The 23122-nt window shown below is 46.6% G+C and overlaps 1 protein-coding gene across 1 annotated transcript; it reads right to left on the minus strand.

Moving 5' to 3' along the window:
* Positions 1-1127: 1127 nt before the first annotated feature.
* Positions 1128-22210, minus strand: pcsk1 (proprotein convertase subtilisin/kexin type 1; the record flags this gene model as incomplete). Its single annotated transcript, XM_084167829.1, has 14 exons — positions 1128-1493; positions 1722-1883; positions 2110-2243; positions 3413-3570; positions 5477-5710; positions 5955-6055; positions 6179-6391; positions 6743-6915; positions 7262-7350; positions 8892-8968; positions 10048-10194; positions 20189-20311; positions 20595-20699; positions 22022-22210. The coding sequence occupies 14 exons, from the start codon at positions 22208-22210 to the stop codon at positions 1128-1130; spliced, it is 2271 nt and encodes a 756-aa protein (XP_084023955.1).
* Positions 22211-23122: the final 912 nt, after the last annotated feature.

Raw genomic sequence — 23122 nt, forward strand, 5'->3', positions numbered from 1 at the left:
AATCAAGGTTTGTCTGACGTTTTTAGACCCAAAAAGTAATGTACAGATGAGTCTATGTCCCGCGTCAAATCTTGTGTAGATCCAGCTACATGTATATGCCTTAATCCCAAATAAATGGAAATACATTTCCTTAATCTGGAATTAATGGAAATTAATTTCCTCATTTTATTCAGTGCCTATATTTTTCATTAATTTGGGGTTGAGGCATACAGTTGGATCTAAAAAACATATGTCCTGGTACGTGGACTCATCTCGACACCAGACCACTTTTGAGGGCTGAAAAGATCTTACTAACTTTTGTTTTGAAGTGAAGTGTCCCTTTAAGACTATTAGGACCCATCCAGAGGTGGAAAGATGGCTGGAGGAAGGGGGGGTGGAATGATGATGGAAAGATGGCTGGAGGATGGGGTGGAACAATGGTGGATAAGGTGGATAGATGGCTGGAGGAGGGGGGTGGAATGGTGGTAGATAGATGGCTGGAGGAGGGGGATGGAATGATGGTGGATAGATGGCTGGAGGAGGGGGGTAGAATGGAATCCTAGATTAATCTAAGTATTCTTTATGGGCTCCCTTTCCTTGCCTCTTTTCTTTCATGCATACTGATCTGAGAAGACTGAAACAAAATGGCGGGGGTCTATGGGCTAGCTAGGTTTAACTACATCAGAAGGGGGGGAACTTGCGGGAATTGAGCTGCAACCGACCTACAACTGTGCAGAATGAAAGACAGACAGACTAGAATGCTGCAAGGTAAGAAAAGGAGCGTTTTGGAAAAACAACAACACAATTGGCTGGAAGAGTTTCTCTCTGGCTTTCACTCTCCCCCTCTCTCTCATGCTCCTTCCATGCCCTGCCCCCACCTCCTCACCCTATCTCTCTCACCCCTTACCCCGGGGTGGCCAATCTTGACCAAGGAGAACCGCAGGGCTGTGTAGGCTCGAGCCCAGCACTAACACACCTGATTCAACTACCGGTAGTTAACTAAGCACAGTCTTCAATGTAGACCATGATTAGTTCAATCGGCCCTGAATCCTAACTTGAGTTAGGATACAGGGCTGGATATGTTGGGGTTGGAACAAAAGCCTGCACACACTGAGTTCCACCCCATGCCTTCCCCCCCTTCTCCCACCTCATTGCCTGTCGTCAGAGAGCATGTTGAAGAGCGCCTGCAGCAGCCGGTCGTCTCTGTGCCTGTAGGGCTTGGCGCTGTAGAAGCCGTCACTGTAGTCGCTGTAAAGGCTGTCATCCTGCCCGGTCCGCTGGTACTGGTTGATCCTGTCCAGGGCCTGGTACAGCTTCTGTGGAGCGATGCGAGGGCCTGCTCCCCCTGGAAGGGAGGGGGTCTGCCGGTTGAAGGCCGTCTGGAGGAGACGCAGGAGGGCCAGGGAGGGGGACAGGGGTGGGGAGGAGGGCCTCGTCTGCTTCCTCTCGGGGGTAGCTGAAGGAGGGGGTTGGGTCTTCTGGGGTGGGTGGGCCTCAACCTGGGTGGGCAGTTCCTATAGGATTGGATAGAGAGAAAGAAGAACAGACATACAGACAGAAAATGGTTTAGTGGATGAGGTCAGTAAGCTACACAGAATTGCATTTGAGGTCTGACAACAGTCGACAGACCATATATACACATGTATATTTAACTATCTCATATGTAGACACTGGTATGGTTCCGGAGATAATAAATATGAAGTTAAAAAGAGGTGAAAAGTCCCTTTAATTATCGTGCTCACCCCTATCATGTCGTCCATGTGCTCTACTCCTCTACGGTCATTCTGGACAGCATTGTAGGGGACGTACACTCTGGGTTTCTTCATGTGCTCGGGCTTCTCTGACGTGCCATGGAGAATCAACTTCCAGGTCAGGATCTGACCTTCGTTCTCCATCCGCCCGGACTGACAAAGGGAAATATAAAAAGAGCGTCAAAAACAATATGGACAATTGATACAACACAATGCCTATGCTATGTGGCATTTTGAGCAGTTCGACCACAGTAAATGGCCAGCTCCATTTTCTATTAAGTTTGAAATCGTCTAAACAAACTTTGTTGGAGAGTAATGGATTGGAACTATCCCTTTAAAATGTGAAACAGCCAAAGCGTTCTCCAGCCCTGTGACTGACCATGTCAGTGATCTTGATGGTCCAGGTGCCAGTGGGGTCCTCTCCCCAGGTGTGAACAGACATGAAGTCCCAGTTCCTGAAGCCGTTAGATGACATGTCCCTCTCTCTCTCTGCCAGCAGGACCGTGCTAGTGCCTGATGGCAGAAAATAATAATGGATCATATAGCCTTGTGTTTTTTGGTTTTACTCTCCTGGGGACATGAAGTCCTCACAAGGATAGTAAAACAAGGAGAATTCGGACAAGTGGGGACATTTTGCCGGTCCCCACAAGGAAAAAGGCTATTTTAGGCTTAGGGGCTAGGTTTAGGGTTATAGCTCAGACATACCGCCAGGATTGTCGAACATTTATCTGCCGACAGTACTTAGCACCTCTGAACAGTGTCAGCAGTCAATCTCTTTTGTGAAGTCATCAGCTACTCAGCCTTGTTAAAATACTCCAAACCAAAAGTTGGCAATAGCGTTGTTTGTCAATGCATGTCTGTGTGTGTTGCTTATGGTCTAGATTCCAGTGTTAGCTAGCTAGCTAGCTGCGCTAATATTGTTATTTTGTAGAACGCCCTTGTTGATACTAGCCAGATGGCCACAGCTAGATAACTACCTAGCAATATGACGAAGAAACAATTTAATTCACTCTCCATAATCCCATACTGTCAGTGCCAGCACATAGCCAACTGTTTAGCTAGCTAGCTAACGTTAGCATATTTGCTAGAGGACACTGCTCTAACTCGGCAGCTAACACAGGCAGCTGTTTCATGTAAACTAGCTAATCCATTGTCATTTAATTGTAATGTCAATACTAACTACAGTGGTTAGCTAGCTTGGAGGAAGTATTTAGTGTTGTGTGCATTGCGTCTGTGTACTTACTGTAACTAGCTACCATCCCATAGCCTACATTGCATATGAAGTGTAACAGGCTCATCCGTGGATATACTATATAAAAAAAAAATATTTGGGGGGGGTCACTCCTGTTGGCTCCTGCTCTCTGATTGGCTCAAGTCAAGTTGTTGGCCACTGACGAGCATTTCTATTCTACAAGTAGAAACGGTAGGTTTGTCGCTAACGGGTCGGCATGCAGCAGGTACCGCTTTTGTTCTCGCAAGAGAAGGAACGGCCTCCCACTGTGATAAGTCTATTGGCAGTGAGATTCTCGGTGTGCATCATGCTTTAAGGTTACAATTAGGATTAGGGTTAGAATTAGGGTTAGGAGTTAGAGTTAGGCGATAAGGTTAGGTTAAGGGTTATGGTTAGGGAAAATAGGATTTTGAAGGATAGTTTAACAAACGTGTGTGTGTGTGTGTCTAACCTGTTGGGGATGTGAGCGTGATGTGTAGGTCTCCTCTCCTGGTGTACTCGATGCTGGCCTCCACTTGCACATGCTCCAGTGAGAGGACAGTGTTGTCCTGGCCGGCACAGGCCTTGGTGGGGATCTCAATGGTGATCTCTCCTGCTGCTTTCAATGCCCTGGGAAAAAGACACAGCACAGGAAATCAGTACTGTGGTTGCACTACCACCATAACATACCAAATCAAACAACATTGGTTCAACGTATACTGGCCATGATTCATATACCATCGAATATAGTCGGACAAAACATGGTCTCATAATAAATCTAAATAGTGACAATGAACCATTATTTATTGGTTATATTGGTATGTGTTACTTGTGGATACATGTCAACATTCTGACATACAGTATTTCTAATGAGAGTTGTCTGTCTGACTATATTAAATGAATACTACATATTACCAGATTTGACAACACATACATTTCGATGGCCAGTGGTTGGCCCAAAATCAGGGTTAATCCCTATATTCACCCAAGATGTGAATGGATGGAGCAATGACACAAATGGAGGCTTAAATCCTCCGGATTATACAGAGGTGGCGTGATCATGATGGCCTAGGTCAAAGTTAACCAACTGGTGGCCCCCCAAGGGATTATATTTGGCCCGCCAAGTTTTCTGAGCAAAATAAAATTAAGTTTAAAAATATATATTTTTTAATTTTAATTTTTTATTGTTGGACATAAAATACTTAATCTAGTTGATGATCCCTGGCCTAGGTAAAAAGGAAACTGGGTGTCATGCCACTGAGTCGCTTAATCCTAGCTGCCTGGCAAAGGGACATGACCAAGAATCAGGTTGCAGAGACATGTTTTGTGTTTGTCCTTTGTGTTTGTAGTCACAAATAACTTTATTCACAGCTAATATTGTCCTCATGACCTAATCTCTCCCATTGATGTTTGGTTAGCAGAGGCTAGTAAGGCTGTTTAAGGAAATCCATATTGTGGACTACAGTCTCTTATAGCCTGTAAACTACTGTCAGGGTAAGGAACCATAACTGTAAACTCTATACCAAACCTATCCTTTGAACTGAAGGTCATTTAGCCTAGCGCTGGTGGCTAAACTAGCTAGCGCCCACACGTCCTAAGGCAGTTAATCCGAAAGGAAGGTAAACAAAACATCTGCTCAGATAAAAAAAATCTAATCCCTTCCTTCTGAGGTTTAATCTGGAGATAAATGTTGGCTTTGCAACATTGCCAGCTAGCTTTAGCTCTAGCTTTAAACTCCTAAAGCCTAATAACCTAAAGTTATTAGCAAATAGAAGATCGCTCCAAAGATTGTTTGAGCCTTCCATTACAGAAATCTAATCCCAGCTTTCCTATCAATACAGACCGTGGACATACACATATGTGCGCTTATGCATGTACACATAACATAAACACACAAAACAACACTTGACCCGACACACAAATCTCTTTGTTATAATTGTGGTCCTCTGTAGCTCAGCTGGTAGAGCATGGCGCTTGTAACGCCAAGGTAGTGGGTTCGATCCCCGGGACCACCCAAACACAAAAATGTATGCACGCATGACTGTAAGTCGCTTTGGATAAAAGCGTCTGCTAAATGGCATATTATTATTATTATTATTATAATTGTTCCATATGAGAAACCGGTCAAACTACAGATGGCATTATCATAGAGTCATTAGAAGAGCCAAAACACAGGGACATCTCAGGACGCGGGATTCTGTCCCTAATGGAATTACCGGTGCACTCCATAAATTTGCTTGTCCACAGGAATTAGTCTGAATTGAACAATACAGGGCGGCAGGTTAAGAGCACTGGGTCAGTAACCGAAAGGTCACTGGTTCGATTCCCTGAGCCGACTAGGTGGAAAAATCTGACGACTAGGTGGAAAAATCTGCCGATGTGCCCTTGGTAAGGCACTTAACTCTAACTGCTCCTGTAAGTCGCTCTGGATAAGAGCGTCTGCTAAATGATTAAAATGTAAATGTAAAATGCATGTATGTTACGTCAAGAGGATTACATGTTTCTGGTATACTAGAATACTAGAGTGTCTTTGTACCTGGGCTGGAAGGAGTCGTCCCTGATTATGCACTGTTTCTTTTCGGGGACGTGTTTCCAGGTGGCTGGGTAGGCCAGGTCCACCAGGGCCTTGGCGTTGAGCAGGCCGAACCCAAAACGACTGTTGACCATCAGGCCTGCCCCATTCCTCTTCCAGCCGGGGTTGTTGGCCAGCGGGTCGAACTCAGACGTCCACACCACCAAGTGCTGCAGATCCCTCCATGTCAGCTCAGGGCTGGGGTGAGGGGTTAGTGGGGATAGACAAATAAGAAGTCCGACATGTCCCTAAACACCTATTTCATTAGTGGAAATTGTTTAAGTCATCGTTTAAGCAGACGCTCCGACTGTAAGGCGCTACAGATGGTAGTGCGTACAGCCCAGTACATCACTGGGGCCAAGCTTCCTGCCATCCAGGACCTATATACTAGGCGGTGTCAGAGGAAGGCCCAAAATGTAATTTAATTTGATTGTTGCCTTACTTTTGTTCCAGTGCCAGGGCAAATATCCCAGCAGCCAGTGGTGCGGAGGCAGAGGTTCCCGTGTGTGTCTCTGTGCATTCATTATGCAAATCAGCACTGGTCTGCAGGAAGACAGAAGTAAACAAAGTTACCATAGGTACCATGAAGTAAAGTAACAAAATGTGACACAAACACTAATCTCCACTATCCAGTGGTGTGGGGGAGCTGGGGGTAAGGTCACTCACTATTCTCTGGTCGGTGTAGTCTCCGCTGCTGTAGGCGGTGGCCAGGGTGGAGGAGCACTTCTCAGCGTACCAGGGGGACAGGCCCTGCTGGGAGGCACTGCTGATGGAGATGGTGTAGATGCTGTCTGTGTAGCCGTCGCAGTCGCAGTTGTCCCCCTGGCGGCCCCCGTTCCCCGACGCCCACACGAAGATAGAGCCCTTCCCTCCCCGGCCCTGAGGGGAAGGAGATGGGTGAGGAGTTAGTGTTAAGTTTGTTTTTAGTAGCCTTTTGCTTAGGTTCCTTGTCTATCTTCCCTTTTTAATCACATTTCTATGTATTTAGATAGATGATTTGTTAGGATTTTAGTTTGTTTTGACTGCTATGTGGGTAAAAGTGGAATAATTATGTTGGAATAATAATATGAGTTCCTTATTTATAAATCAGTCATTATGAAGTGTGGAGTGCCGTTGAACGGTCAATTTTACAATCAATATGAACTTGGTGACACAACAGAATAACATGATGTTGATTAATGTGATGCTATTTTTTTAAAGGGGAAAAAATAAAGGACTGTGGCATGTTACCTTCTGGATGCCGTACTCAAAGGCCTTTGACGCAAGGCGACCGGGGCCCTCCACCGTCTTGCCATCGTCGTTGGGTCCCCAGCTGGCACTGTAGATGTCCACGTGGTCCGGATTGAAGCCAATAGAACTGGCCTCGATGGCGTCCGTCACGATACCGTCCAACATGCGGATCCCTGAAGGTCAACATGATGGAACGCGTCAGGGAAATGTTTGATTGACTGTAGTTGAAGTGTTTTGAGTCATACTTTGCAAGTAGTGCAGTCTTGTGCCCAAATATAAAACATGTATCCATCCTAACTGGTATAGGCCTACTTACTTCTCATTTTAATATTAAATATTAGCTACCTCCTCTGTGGAACAGGTGCCCAATTGTTGCTCAGTCATTTGGTTAAGTGGTATTGCGTAACCATCCGCTCAAAAAAGTAGGCCGCCACCAGGACAACTTCCCTTCTAGCTGCTGTGTGGATCACCCAGATACACACACACACACACCAGGTGTGCTTGCGTTACATCTCTTACCTCCAACCTTGGAGTTGTACGCCACCCCGACTCCACATTTATTGTTATCTGCCTGCATGGCGATCTCACCGGCACACCTGGTCCCGTGCCTGAGTACATACAGAAACAGAACACACAATTACAACTAAACATAATGGCCTTTTTCTTTACAATCTGTCTCTAACGGAATGAAGTTATATTTTCATATACATGTAGCAGTGGATTCAGATTACACCAGTCTGATCCGGAACCTTTCTAAACTGGTTGATGGTAAATCTCAGTATTGCTTACAGTAAGCTTTAAAATCTCATCAAAACATTGCAGATCCACCATAAAACCTCTGGAAGAGTGCCAGCGTCACCCGATTCATTTCGGGTTTGGTTACGTAAACTCCTTCATCTCAGTATGTGCTTGCCATAGAAAATATTGATACTGAGAGGGAATCTTGTCAACTGAAAATGAAAGGTCCTTTGGTTTCATGTCATTTGGCATGCTTATAGGAGACAATAAACAGCCTGCTGCTAGAGTCTAAATTATACAGAGAGCGCTCAGAGTAGATTGACAACAAAAGAGTGCACTAACAACATGGGTGGGCAGTGGGGTGGGCTGAGTGTGTGTTTTTTGTGTAACCCTCACAGCTGTCATAGAGTGAGTCCCCATTTACATGTATTGAGAGAGAGAGAGAGAAAGAGAGAGAGTGAGAGAGGAGCATTGAACCATTGAGGGTTTTAGTAAGCGGTTTTCTGTGTGCTTTTAACGTTTCCCAACAGATTAAGCCATTTTCTCTCTCTCCCTCAGTTCCAAACCAATTTCCGACGATGTGACATTGTCAGAGGTAAAATGGACTGCTTTGAGTTGTTATGGTTAGGATCTACCATATAAATAGATTTACTATAATTATACTATCTGTAATACTGTAATTCTACGTCTATGGGATCTACCACCCAAGCAAACACTACCAGGCACAATGGCAGATAGTGGAAAGATTTAGTCGATAGTCTGAGTGTTATTCTGGTGAACTACTTTTACTGAACCTCACGCTAACCTGTCTCCCAGGCTAGATCTCATGGACATGTAATAGAATAATTCAATATACAGCATTTTCTGGTAAATGTCGAAAATTGGTCAATCTATAGATTCCCTGGGAAATGTATTGCTTTTCAAATTTTCCACACTTAGCGTAATATATAAAGCAAATCAGTGAGGAACCCTATCAATATGACTGTTATAACATTATTTTACATCAACAGCTCCAGTTGGATCATCTGTGTGTGTCTGATATGCCCATTTCCAGCCGATGTGACCTGTGTGTTAGGGTGTTACTGTAAGCCTGCCCCCCTACTTAACAGGTTATTTAATCGACATAGAGGATGCTGTAACTAGGAAGTGGATTACATGGATTGTATGGCGGCCTTCAGACTGCATGGGACCCGATCCATGAGGAATAACATTCTCCATTACTACTGGAGTCATAATCATTTTGATTGGATACTATGCTAGATAGCCCACATAAGTATAGGCATATGCATGTAAATGATGAATATACAAATGATGATTTGAAAAGAGATAAATGTGTGTGAAAAGTCCTACTCACTTCTCCCATATGCCACAAAAAGCCATGATATGTCCCTGAAATAAATAACCAACTTACTTGTTCTCATTTGTGGAGTCGTATCTGGGGAAGGGGTCAGGGTCGTTGTCATTGAAATCGTAGCTGGCTGCTGCGTCCTGGATAAGGACGAGACAGGGAAATCACAACAGGATTCAGAACCCAATCTGGCAACCCACTTAACAGGTTACTAGACCGAGGGCCAACCTGTTGTCACTGAGAGAGACTGTAAATAACGTCTATGGATGGTTGAACACCAGACAAGAGGACCATGGAGGAAATTATTTAGGGCTGAAACAAAGCCATTCAGTTTGAGAGAGTGGAATGTATAACATTTGTCGATAAGTCTTAAAGGTTTATTGCTACAAGGTTGTAGAAACTGAATAAGACAATATAATCTGCAGTTAAGATGAGTGTGGACAATTTTATTAGTAATTTTGAAAATATCTAATTCAAAAGTTTTACACTTGAATCAAAATCATTCATACCAGTCTGCTCTAATGTACAAGAAAACAAATAATGGCAAGAAAATTACTTTTGTAAGAATGACTCTGTGAAAATGATGCAAATGAAAGCAGAGGGCCTCGATGAGTGAGGATGAATGAGCGTCTCGCTTGAGTCCATTTCATTAATCACAGCCATGCTAGAATTACTGTTTGCCACCAAAACGCAGATATCCTCTCATTTTAAGATTTGAGAAATGTGCCAACATGACTGTCTAATGAGCTTTGGTTCATTATTAAAAACCACCTGACTAAAACAACTTATTGTTGAAAACCATCGTCTCACTTGCAATGGGGTTTGGCGGCCTAAATGTAGATTATTTGAAACTTTTACAGAAACTATTTCAAAATGTGCAAACACAATAGTCACTAGCTAAGACTTCTTCACTATGAACTTTAACCAATTTGAGGAAAAACCTTGATAAATGCTAAAGGCAACTTTGCAGTTATACTAGCCAAGTATTGTACCTGTCAACGCAACAACTACAAAATAATCTAGACCCACAATAATTCCTCCTATTATTGATGTCCAGTTCTATACTCAATGCACGCTATACAACTGTCAACACCACCTATCATATAGCAATTTATTACTGCTTATTAGTGCTTCATGAATGGCTGTGTAAGTGTCACTGACGTTGCTATGGGAACGCTCTCCCTTAGTGATGTCTGTTGCCGTGGAAACGTGGTCTTACATAGTTGGGGTAGATGTCAGTGTGGTTCCACTCCAGACCGTCGTCCAGCACGGTGATGACCACTCCTTTTCCTGTGAGCCCTTTCTTCCACACAGGGATCACGTGGAGGTCCAGCTTGGGCAGGGAGGACGACGTCCGAGTGTCTTGCTGGAATGGCCGACACAGAGGGGGAAGAGAAGGAGAGAGAGAAGGAGAGAGAGAGAGAAGGAGGGAGGGAGAGAATGAGGGAGAGAATGAGGGAGAGAGAGAGAGAGAGAGAGAGAGAGAGAGAGAGAGAGAGAGAGTAGTTTACGTTATTTGTAGTTAAATAATGTGCACAGTACATTAAGCATTAAAGGTATACTCCGGGATTTTGGCAAAGAGGCCCTTTATCTGGCGACACAGAGGGGGAAGAGAAGGAGAGAGAGAAGGAGAGAGAGAGAGAAGGAGGGAGGGAGAGAAGGAGAGAGAGAGAGAGAGAGAGACAGAGAGACAGAGAGACAGAGATAGAGAGAGAGAGAGAGAGAGAGAGAGTAGTTTACGTTATTTGTAGTTAAATAATGTGCACAGTACATTAAGCATTAAAGGTATACTCCGGGATTTTGGCAAAGAGGCCCTTTATCTGGCGACACAGAGGGGGAAGAGAAGGAGAGAGAGAAGGAGAGAGAGAGAGAAGGAGGGAGGGAGAGAAGGAGAGAGAGAGAGAGAGAGAGACAGAGAGACAGAGAGACAGAGAGAGAGAGAGAGAGAGAGAGAGAGAGAGAGAGAGTAGTTTACGTTATTTGTAGTTAAATAATGTGCACAGTACATTAAGCATTAAAGGTATACTCCGGGATTTTGGCAACGAGGCCCTTTATCTACTTCCCCAGAGTCAGATGAACTCATGGATACCATTTATATGTCTCTGAGTGAAGTTTGACAAAATCCTGAAGTATTCCTTTAAGACAAGATCTCATGACATTGGCACTGGATTTACATACAGGAAGTAGCTCCCATACGACGCAACAATGGAAAAAGAACAGTACAGCTGTGGTGCCTTAAGAGTGAGGTACTTCACCTAAATTGCGTCTGTGAATATCAAGTATCATAGGCCAGTCTCCAAAACAATGGAGAAAGGTCAACTGAAGATGGCCACCTCGCTATGCTAGCCCCATCTTCGCTAATGGAGACTGTCATGTCCAAAGTTGACCTTCAGGAATCAATTATCAGCTTGTTGCTTTCTTTGTCCTGGCTGACTCCACTCTCTTGACCACTTACAGCAGGAAACCCTTGGTGTGGAGAGCGTGCAGGCTAATCCAACAAAATTATTCAACTAAGTGGATCACCGAAGACCGCACTAAGGTTGAGAATCTTGTGACGCGTAATAAAACAATAATACTTCATCATTGTGTCATTGTGCGAGACCAACCTCTATCACCTCTACCAAGCCTCTATCTAATCAGTGATCCCTTTAATGTATGTAATGTAAATGTATGTGTATATGTTTGGGGCGCCCAACTAGTGTTAATTGGCTAATCAGTAGGGAGTGAAAGTGCAGCAGTCCTCCCTGAGGAGAGATGGGATGATTCAGAGCAGCAGACGGGACTAAAAAAAGACTAGGAAAGTCTTGGAGCTGCTGTGTTACCTCCCGCATTATGCACAGACACTGCGGAACGCCACCCAGTGCAATGAGTCATCGCTGTGATCTCTCTCTCGCTTTCCTTTTTTTCAAATTTCTCCTCTTTTTTCTCACTTGCTCCCTCTTTCTTCCCCATTTCTCCTCTCTCTCTCCTTTTTCTTGCTCTCTTTTGCGCCCCCTCTTTCTCTTTCTGTTTTTCTCTCACTTGCTCCCTCTTTCTTTCGCATTTCTCTTCTCTTTTGGGCCGTGTCACTTATCTTCCCTCTCTCCCTCTCCTCTGTTTTTCTCCGACTACTGGAGGAAGTGAAGAGATGGGGGGTGGTAGTTGGAGACTGGAGACTGACTGTTTGGATTATCATCAAAACCCTCAGATTCATCCTTACAACACAGATGCCACACAATACGTTTCTAGAACAGGGACGGTTGACAAAACAGTCAAATATATGACATTTTCCCTATAGATATCCTACCAAATGACCAAAACATATAAATGTGGCAGAATATCAGAGATTATGTTAGAAATCAGGCTGTGCGGTCCTATTGACGGTTTCTGTAGCTCCTCTGTCTTGGTATCTTATTGGATGACTCATCTATTGACTGGCACGTAAACTGTGGGCTCCAAACAGCCCTGCTCGCATGCACAAGCAAACATTTAGAATGGACTCTCACAGTAAACAAACACATCGGCATCCACACACGCTTACAGTACGTGCACAAACTGAAACCTGCACTCACACACACTCACACACACACACACCCCTTGACAGAGGGAGGAATCTAAATGTATTATGAGTCACTCCTTTGATTACATTATCAGGCAGTCACCCACTCCTACAATCTCTATCTCTCTCCATCTCCCTCTCTCCACATCACTTTCTCCATCCCTTCTTCTCTCCATCCCTCCCTCTCTCCATTACATCTTTCTCCCTCACTGCCTTCTGCCCCTCACTCCAAACCCCCTTCAATTCTTCTATCCATCAGTACCTCCATCCCTCTGTCCAAGTCATGTTTGTCACCCCCCCTCTACCTTTATCTCTCTACCTCTCTACCTCTCTACGCAATCCTCATTCCCTCCTTTCCTTTCCTATCACTCTTCTCCCTTCAACTTCCATGTCATTCCTGCTATCCCTCATTAGCTTTATCTCTCTTCCTCTATCCCTCGTTTTTGTCCTCCCACACACCCTTATTTCTATTTTCCCTTGGGTATTACTACTCTTTCTTTCTTTCTGTCATATTTGACAGTCCCTAGGGCCGGCCTAGGCCAATCAGAGTGGTGTCACAAATTAGTGGGCAGGTGTAGGTGTTTGTCAGCCATGCCCTCTCAGTGGCATACAGAAAACGAGCATGCCATGACCAATTCAATTAGGATCATCAGCCCAGATGAGTAAAAAGGATCCATCTCGATTTATTTCCTGCAGTGAGTGACTCAGTTCATTAAGTTCAGGGAAAATGGAAAGAGTGGAGGAAATACACACACTGACGCAAGTAAACATACTCAAACACACACACACACGTGCACACGCACACACACACGTGTCCTATCTTTATGAGATAAGAGATGTTGACTTAGCCAGCACCTCTGTCATGGAAAATAAAATAATAACTCTTTTAGCTTTTAACAAATGACCAAATACCGTTACAAAAGTTCTCTCCACTCTCACAATAGTTGCAAGGGGTCCATAATAGTGTATCAACGTTAGAAAAATGCTATTGGCATGCTATCAAAACACAACCTGTAAAAGTAATGACATGGAATAAAATAGTAAAAATGGAGTATAGGTTGGTTCAGCCTAATCCTAAACACAGGATGAAGTGGATATGTCTGTAATGTATCTGGTAGGGAATACATAGCTGTGACACTATCATCCACTGGCTTGGCCTCAATGGGCTGAAATAGCCATTGTGTACGGCTAAATTGGGTCTTAATGTGCGACAGCCTATTCCGTTCCACTGGATTACGATTGGAGAGAGTTGAGTTCCCTTATAATCTCCTGCCAGGCCAGCATGTTCAATTAAACAAATAGTCTTCTTTCTGGGATTTCGGATGATTACTAATTAATTTGGTTAAAACCTTTTCTTTCACATTTCTCAAGTGTCTCACACACATATTCATGTATGATCGCTGAAGATATCTGTCTCATCCTCACACACACATGCATGTGCACACTGTCACGGATTCTGCCGAGGCTGCTCCTCCTCCTGGTTCGGGCAGGCTTCGGCGTTCGTCGTCCCCGGAGTACTAGCTGCCACCGTTGAATGTTTCTATGTTTGATTGCTTTTGTCTGTCTTTTACACCTGTGTCCGTTTGTGTCTGATTACGTGTCCTATAAGTTGCCTGTTTTGTATTGGTTAGGTTGTGTGTTGTTTTTCGCCTGTCCGTAGTGCTGCGTGTTTTTGTTTCTGTTTCGTTGTTTAGTGTAATACGCATAGTTTGCGTATTGCTCGCCTCTGTTTTGTTTTGAGGCCGTTTACTGTATCTTTGCCTAGTGGTTTCACAGTAAACTTTGTTGGACTAAGCTTCGGTGTCCTGCGCCTGACTCCCACACCACATACACCTCAGCCTTGACAGAACAACACACCAGTATGGAGTCAGCAGGAGCAGTGGCGGCACCCAAGTCACTGGAGGATCGGATCAGCGACCAAGACATCATGATCCGGCAACTTGGGGCCGCCATGAACGAGGTGTCCAACACTCTGCGCCGGTTGGTTACGGGAGAGGTGCCCACGCCTTCTCACACCATCCCATCACCAACGGCCAGTCCTCCTCTCTCAGCACCGGAACCCAGTGGCATTCGGCTCTCGCTCCCGAGGGCATATGATGGTTCTGCAGCCGGGTGTCAGGGGTTCCTCCTGCAGGTGGAAATCTACCTGGCCACCATACACCCAGCGCCCTCGGGATACGAGAGCGTCTCCGCCCTCATCTCCTGTCTATCCGGCAAGGCGTTGGAGTGGGCCAACGCCGAATGGAGGGGAATAGACGCCGCTACCATCACCTACGCGGAGTTCTCCCGCCGCTTCAGGGCTGTCTTCGATCATCCACCGGAGGGGAAGGCGGCGGGGGAGCGTCTGTTCCACCTCCGACAGGGGAGGAGGAGCGCACAGGAGTTCGCCCTGGAGTTCCGGACTCTAGCGGCGGATGCGGGGTGGAATGAGAGGGCCCTCATCGACCATTACCGGTGTAGCCTACGAGAGGACGTTCGTCGTGAGCTGGCCTGCAGGGACACCAACCTATCCTTCGACCAGTTGGTGGACATCTCCATCCGTCTCGACACCCTGCTGGCTACCCGCGGACGTCCCGAGTGGGGGTCGTCCATTCCACCCTCCAGCACCTCCGAGCCGATTCCCATGGAGCTCGGAGGTGCTGGCGCTAGAGAGAGGAGGAGAGAGAACCCGAGGGGGGCCATCCCCTGCACCAACTGTGGCCGTGGAGGACACACCACGGCCAGGTGCTGGGGAGGGTCTCCTGGGAGAGGGGACAACAGGTCACGCACTGGGGAGTCATTTCAGGTGAGTAGGCGCCCCACTTACCCAGAGCTCTCTGTTGGTCACATGTGTATACCTGTGAGATTTCCACAGGTGGCACCTCATTCCCAGCATAAGGCGCTAGTAGATTCAGGCGCAGCTGGGAATTTTGTTGATCGTGCATTTTGTTATAGGTTAGGAATTCCCCTTCGGCCGGTAGAAGCCCCCTTTCCTGTTCATGCCCTAGACAGCCGGCCGTTGGGGTCGGGGTTGATCAGAGAAGTCACAGCACCACTTAAGATGACGACGCAGGGGGGTCATGAGGAGATCATTCAGTTTTATCTGATTGACTCTCCTGCGTATCCCGTGGTGCTGGGGCTTCCCTGGTTAAGCGCCCATGATCCTACCATTGCGTGGCAACAGAGGGCTCTTATGGAGTGGTCTGCCCAGTGTGTAGGGAGATGTCTAGGGGTTTCCTTAGGGGCGACCTCGGTAGAGAGTCCGAACCAAGTGCCCGCAATGCGCATTCCCCCTGAATATGAGGATTTAGCACTGGTGTTCAGCAAAACGAGGGCAACACGGCTACCACCTCATAGACAGGGGGATTGTGCGATAGATCTCCAAACAGGAGCGGCACTTCCGCGGAGCCGTGTGTATCCCCTGTCTCAAGAGGAGACAGCGGCTATGGAGACTTACATAGCCGAGTCCTTGGCACAGGGATACATACGGTCCTCCACTTCCCCGATTTCCTCGAGTTTCTTCTTTGTGAAGAAGAAGGACGGGGGTTTGCGCCCGTGTATTGATTACCGTAGTCTCAATCAGATCACGGTTAAGTACAGTTACCCTCTTCCACTGATTGCGACTATGACAGAATCATTACGCGGAGCGCGGTTCTTCACAAAATTGGATCTCAGGAGCGCGTACAATCTGGTGCGCATTAGGGAGGGGGATGAATGGAAAACAGCTGTCATGAACCCTGCATCCTGAGTCGGTTCCTGCCTGTGTTGTCATTTTCTGCTCGGAATCTCCAGTTTCCTGAGGGTTCTGGAACGCTCCCTGCCTGGTTGCCGGGCGACGTTGCTAGGCGGGAGCTCTCCTGATTAACCGCACCTGCATCCCATCAGCGATCTGCACACCTGGTCCTGATCATCACCCTTTTTAAGCTCTGACCTGACATCCATTCCCTGCCGGATCGTTAGCCATGAACAGTATGTTTATCAGTGTATCAGCCTTAGAGCTTCTAGCGTTAGTTTTGTTGTTTTGCACCTTGTTGGCTTGCTGTGTACTTACCTCCGTTTTGTTCTATCTGCAGTCACTCACCCGGAACCTTCACCCAACCCCTGCCTGGTGGTCGGCGGCTACCGAGCCATTATTGGACCTGTCACTGCACCCCCACCAACTCATCTCCGCCGCCCGCTCTGTTCCCTGGATTATTCAGCATCGCTTTTGAATCTGTTAAATAAACACTCACCTTCGTTTCAACTCACCTTGTCCTGGTCTGCTTCTGGGTTCTGGCTTTGTAACCCGTGACAACAGCATTTAGCACCACCTCGGGTCATTACGAGTATCTCGTCATGCCATACGGGTTAATGAATGCTCCTTCAGTCTTCCAATCCTTTGTTGACGAGATTTTCCGGGACATGCATGGGCAGGGTGTGGTAGTATACATCGACGACATCCTAGTGTACTCTTCTACACGAGCCGAGCATGTAGCCCTGGTGCGCCGAGTGTTGAGGAGACTGTTGGAGCATGACTTGTATGTCAAGGCAGAAAAATGCTTGTTCTTCCAGGAGTCAGTCTCCTTTTTGGGTTATCGGTTGTCTGCGTCTGGTGTGAAGATAGAGGTTGACCGTGTGTCGGCCGTGCGTAATTGGCAAACTCCAACCACTGTAAAAGAGGTGCAGCAGTTTTTGGGTTTTGCTAATTACTACCGGAGGTTTATCCGGGGCTTTGGACAGGTTGCAGCTCCCATTACGTCCCTGCTAAAGGGGGGTCCGGTTCGTTTGCAGTGGTCAGCTGAGGCGGACAGGGCATTTGTCAAACTGAAGAACCTGTTCACCTCGGCCCCGGTGCTGGCGCATCCGGATCCCTCTTTACCATTCCAAGTAGAGGTAGACGCGTCCGAGGCCGGTATTGGGGCAGTCCTGTCACAACGGTCCGGCACGCCACCTAAGCTCCGCCCCTGTGCGTTCTATTCCAAGAAGCTCAGCTCGGCGGAGCGTAATTATGACGTAGGGGACAGGGAGCTGTTAGCTGTAGTCCAGGCCCTAAAGGTGTGGAGGCATTGGCTTGAGGGGGCTCAACACCCTTTCCTCATTCTGACTGATCACCGTAACCTGGAGTACATCCGGGCAGCTAGGAGATTGAACCCTCGTCAGGCTAGGTGGAACATGTTCCTGACCCGGTTTGTTTTTAAGATCACATACATCCCAGGGTCCCAGAACGGTAAGGCAGACGCCCTGTCCCGGCGGTATGACACAGAGGAGAGGTCCATTGAGCCTACTCCCATACTGCCGGAGTCTTGTCTGGTGGCTCCGGTGGTGTGGGAGGTCGATGCGGAGATCGAGCGGGTACTGCGTACCGACCCTACTCCCCCCCGAGTGTCCTGTGGGGCGGACGTACGTTCCGCTCGAGGTTCGTGATCACCCTATTTATTGGGCTCATACATCACCCTCCTCTGGACATCCAGGTATTGGCCGGACAGTGCACTGCCTTAGCGTGAAATACTGGTGGCCAACGTTAGCTAAGGATGTGAGGGTTTATGTCTCCTCCTGCTCGGTGTGCGGCCAGTGTAAGGCGCCTAGACATTTGCCCAGGGGATAGTTACATCCCCTGCCCGTTCCACAACGACCATGGTCCCACCTCTCGGTGGATTTTGTGACCGACCTACCCCCCTCCCAGGGGAATACCACCATTTTGGTCGTTGTGGATCGGTTTTCCAAGGCCTGTCGTCTCCTCCCAATGCCGGGTCTCCCTACTGCCCTACAGACCGCTGAGGCCCTATTTACCCACGTGTTCCGGCACTATGGGGTCCCCGAGGATATTGTGTCTGACCGAGGTCCCCAGTTCACCTCCAGAGTCTGGGGGGCGTTCATGGAACGCTTGGGGGTCTCGATGAGCCTTACCTCGGGGTACCACCCAGAGAGCAATGGGCAGGTTGAACGAGTCAACCAGGATGTGGGTAGGTTTCTGAGGTCCTATTGCCAGGGCCGGCCGGAGGAGTGGTCTAGGTATATCCCCTGGGCAGAGATGGCCCAGAACTCTCTCCGCCACTCCTCCACCAATTTAACACCTTTCCAGTGTGTTTTAGGGTATCAGCCGGTCCTGGCACCATGGCACGAGAGCCAGATCGAGGCCCCTGCGGTGGATGAGTGGATTCGGCGCTCGGAGGAGACATGGGACGCTGCCCATGTCCATCTGCAGCGGGCCATCCGTCAACAAAAGGCGAGCGCCGATCGCCACCGCAGTGAGGGACCGGTATATGCACCGGGAGATCGAGTCTGGCTCTCGACTCGAAACCTGCCCCTCCGCCTGCCCTGCCGGAAGCTGGGTCGGCGGTTTGTGGGGCCCTTTAAAGTCCTGAGAAGATTGAACGAGGTGTGTTACAGGTTACAACTGCCTATTGAGTACAAGAATATTAACCCCTCGTTCCATGTGTCTCTTCTCAGGCCGGTGGTAGCTGGCCCACTCCAAGAAGATGAGATAAGAAAGACCCCTCCGCCCACTTTGGACATCGAGGCGGCCCTGGCGTACAGGGTCCGGACCATCTTGGACTCGAGGCGCCGGATGAGTGGTCTCCAGTATCTCGTGGAGTGGGAGGGGTACGGTCCGGAGGAACGGTGCTGGGTGCCTAGGAGGGACATCCTAGATCCATCCCTCCTGACTGAGTTCCACCGTGGGCATCCCACGCGCCCGGGTCCGCGTCCTCCTGGCCGTCCCCGAGGCCGGGGTCGGCGCACGGCTGGAGCCGCGCGTCAAGGGGGGGGGTACTGTCATGGATTCTGCCGAGGCTGCTCCTCCTCCTGGTTCGGGCAGGCTTCGGCGTTCGTCGTCCCCGGAGTACTAGCTGCCACCGTTGAATCTTTCTATGTTTGATTGCTTTTGTCTGTCTTTTACACCTGTGTCCGTTTGTGTCTGATTACGTGTCCTATAAGTTGCCTGTTTTGTATTGGTTAGGTTGTGTGTTGTTTTTCGCCTGTCCGTAGTGCTGCGTGTTTTTGTTTCTGTTTCGTTGTTTAGTGTAATACGCATAGTTTGCGTATTGCTCGCCTCTGTTTTGTTTTGAGGCCGTTTACTGTATCTTTGCCTAGTGGTTTCACAGTAAACTTTGTTGGACTAAGCTTCGGTGTCCTGCGCCTGACTCCCACACCACATACACCTCAGCCTTGACACACGCCAATGTACACACATGCTGTTCCTCACACATGTAGGCTTTCCTTTCAATTGGACAGATCCTAATTGTGATAGGCAACAACATTAATACAACCCCCTAAGTCTAACGCAAGACCTCTAATGAACTGGTGCTATACACACTTCTCTAAAAGGCTTATGAAGGCAAAACATCTACTCATTAGGAAGCTGTCCGTCCCTGCCAGTGCTGAATCTCAGGGGGCTCTGGGATTGTGTTAGCCTGGTCCCAGATCTGTTTGTGCTGTCTTTCCAATACCCAATGACTATGACCATTAGGAATTGGCAAGACAGCACAAACAGATCTGGGACCAGGCTAGGATTTTGTTTGTGAATCAGGTCAAACAGAAGGCAGCAGCAGACACCAGCCGGATCTGAACTGACATCACTGATAGTCTGGTCAGAAAACACATTTTAGATTGCTGTTTATTCAGCATTTCAATTCTGGCACTGGCTATTGGCCATGACAAGAAATAACTAAATAACTACACAGACAGCCAAACAACCAACTAACCACACAGACAACCAAATAACCACACAGATAACCAAACAACCAATGAACCACACAGACAACCAAATAACCATAAAACAACCTAGACTGTTCAAACGGTAATATTACTCACCGGGTATGACTTATAGGAAACATATGGGAACGTGTGGATCTTTGGGACTTACCAGGTACCACTGCTGGTTCCACATAGGGTCATTGAACAGCTTGTCCACCGGACAGTCCCGGCATGACCCCAGTGACGCCCGCTTACTGCGCCGCTTCTCATATTGTTGCTCCGCCCACGATACCTTGACGCCCAAACAGACAGAGAGATATCAGAATACTGCCATATTTATGTTTATGCTGTATATTTTCTTACGTAGCTAATTCACACGCACATGTGTTTTATTCTGAAAATTGGAGAACTGTACCCGTGAGAAGAGTCTACCAGAAGAGACACACTGTGTCCAAAATGGCACCCTATTCCCTTTAGTGTACTTCCCTGGTCAAAAGTAGTGCACTATATAGGAAATAGGGTGCCACCATTTCAGACACATCCATAGACAACGTTACAGATATAGGACTGTTTACCCGATCATCCTCGGACAGGCGTTTGGTGATGTGATCGGCACTTCGTTTCATCCTGCTAGGATGAGACTGGTGTTTGAACAAGTAATGGTTTTCTAGCGCCCCAATCTGCAGACAAGAGGAGAGTGGTGGGTTATTTAATATTTCATAACAGTGATGTAACACCATTATCCTCTTCCTGTCAATCCCGTAACATAGGACTGCCTGCAATTATTAATTATATATTAATCAAGTGCCTTGGGTCATATTACACCAGGAATGACATTCCCTTTAAATGTCTTGAACAGCTTGTTGAACCAGTACCTTCGATCACTCTCAAACATGGGTAGCTGTTGATATTCAATTATTATATTTCTATGACATGAAGGCAGATACCACCACAACAGCAATAGGCCTGCCAGTTTCCTTATTAGTTATATTTACAGCAGGCCTTGTTCAGGAATTTCCTGGGAAAGCATAACACAGCTAAACCCACTGAATCTAAAGGTGCTTATCAGAATATCATGCATATTGTGCAAATAATGAGTCAATCATAGATACTGCTTAAAAGTAAAAGAAAAATATCACTAATCTAGGATACGTGTTACTCTGAGCCATAGTTTAGGCCTATTATATTGGTGGAGCTGATATGGCATCATACCCACCCCCCTGTCTGAATGGAAACACAGGTTAATCATTGACCTGTGTAGTGAGAGAGCTAGGTTCCTCTGAGTAGACTAGAGAGAGATCACCTGGGGGTCTATACTGTAGGCCTAATATGTTTATTTTGGACAAGGTAGACAGTGAATTACAACATTGGAGATAGACATATTTACAGAAGGGGGCTATCATCAGTATACAGCACACAATGAGTCATTGTTAAAGCCTATTACATGAAATATGGATTGGATCCCCATCTTTTGCCCAAATACATTTTAAGACTAATTGTTTGTGCTTGTTTGATGACATACATTTACTTATTATAAAGTAACAGTGATATGCAAATACACGGTTACACCAGGATCAAGTATGTGAAACCCTGGGTTACACTATTGAATTTCCCTGCTCACTCCGACCAGAATTATGAAGATGATTGACAGAGTGCACCAATCACTATAGTTGCTGTGTTTTAAATCTCAGTTGAAGCATAAATTCAGTAAGGATGTTGTCTGTGTAAGCTACAACATCAGCAACAAGGCTGCCATGGCACCCTCCATCTCAGCTTTCAGCTGTATACAACCGAATTAATAATAATAATAATAATAATAATAGTAATAATAATAATAATAATAATAATAATAAAGTGGAATACTGACACCAAGACAAGATACTGAGCCAAATTGAACACAGAAAGATGCACATTCATTGTATAATGTAAAGAGATACACAGTTCCAAGACCACTACTGTGGAGGGTGAAGTGTTCTCGGGCGTTGCTGTGGCGCTAACCTACCTGGCGGACTACTCGGTAGTCCAGTTCTTTGGCGATGGACCTGGCGGCGTCCGGTCCTCCGGGAATCTCCACCGCCCATTCGTTGAGGTACTGTCTGTCCCCGAACGAAGCATCCACGGAACGAGCGATGGAGCAGAGAACCGCAAGAGCACAGCACATCACCGTTGTTGGGCAACATCTCATTTCCATCTCAGAGAAAGTACGATTAGATTTAAAATATATTTGATTGATGCTCTTGGAAAGCATACAAAGACAACAAATTAAAAACAAAAATGCAAGTAATATTAAATAAATTGGTTCCCCTTGCATGTATTTTTTCCTTCAAAGTGCAGGGTGGGAAAGAGCACCTGTCACGGCGTTATTGTCTTATTGAACCATCAAGGAAAGCAAGCGGAGAGTAAACCTTGGAAGTGGGCGAAAATGTTTACACGTCAAATTACGAAGAGGCTCTGACGTCAACGAGCCTATATACCACGGGGTAGGGTCTATGTTCGAGTCCCGAGAGAGACAAGCGGGGAGAAGGAGCATCAGAGGGGAGGGGAAAGTTATATCTAAAAATATCCCTGTATTGTTTTATTCAAGCTAGCAGGGGTATGACAATGAATACTACTGTAATAGTAATGTGTGTGCACCAAACATGCAGAGGAAAATACATTTAGCACCATGTATCTCTAAAGTTTAGCCTACTTTCCCCCCATTCAAGAATAATGTTTCTTTAATGGAAGAGACCCCCACCCTCACTAACGCATAGTCTATGTCAGCCAAGTAGGCTGTCGTCTGAAGCACGTCCAAACTTAATGTTTATGTTATTATTGCGTTAACTCTATGATTTTGATTTATGTTGTGCAAGGAAAATGCAAGAGCAAGAATAGGCTAATATAGGCACTATAGCTTTCAGAGACCACACTACTTGAACTGGGATTGACTATTAGCCTATGTGTGACAAATCATGGCAGCATTGCAAAATAGGTCTTTGAGATGTGTAAAATATTGGCATGACTGCCAATTTTCTTCAAGTGTATCTGTTACATGCACCCCCAAAGAGAGCTCACTCCTACCGAGGCTGTGGTGACGCATTTGTGCAGCGCATATGTGGTCCTC

The sequence above is a fragment of the Coregonus lavaretus genome, assembly GCF_964263955.1.
Source record: "Coregonus lavaretus genome assembly, chromosome: 8".
Classification (NCBI taxonomy): domain Eukaryota; kingdom Metazoa; phylum Chordata; class Actinopteri; order Salmoniformes; family Salmonidae; genus Coregonus; species Coregonus lavaretus.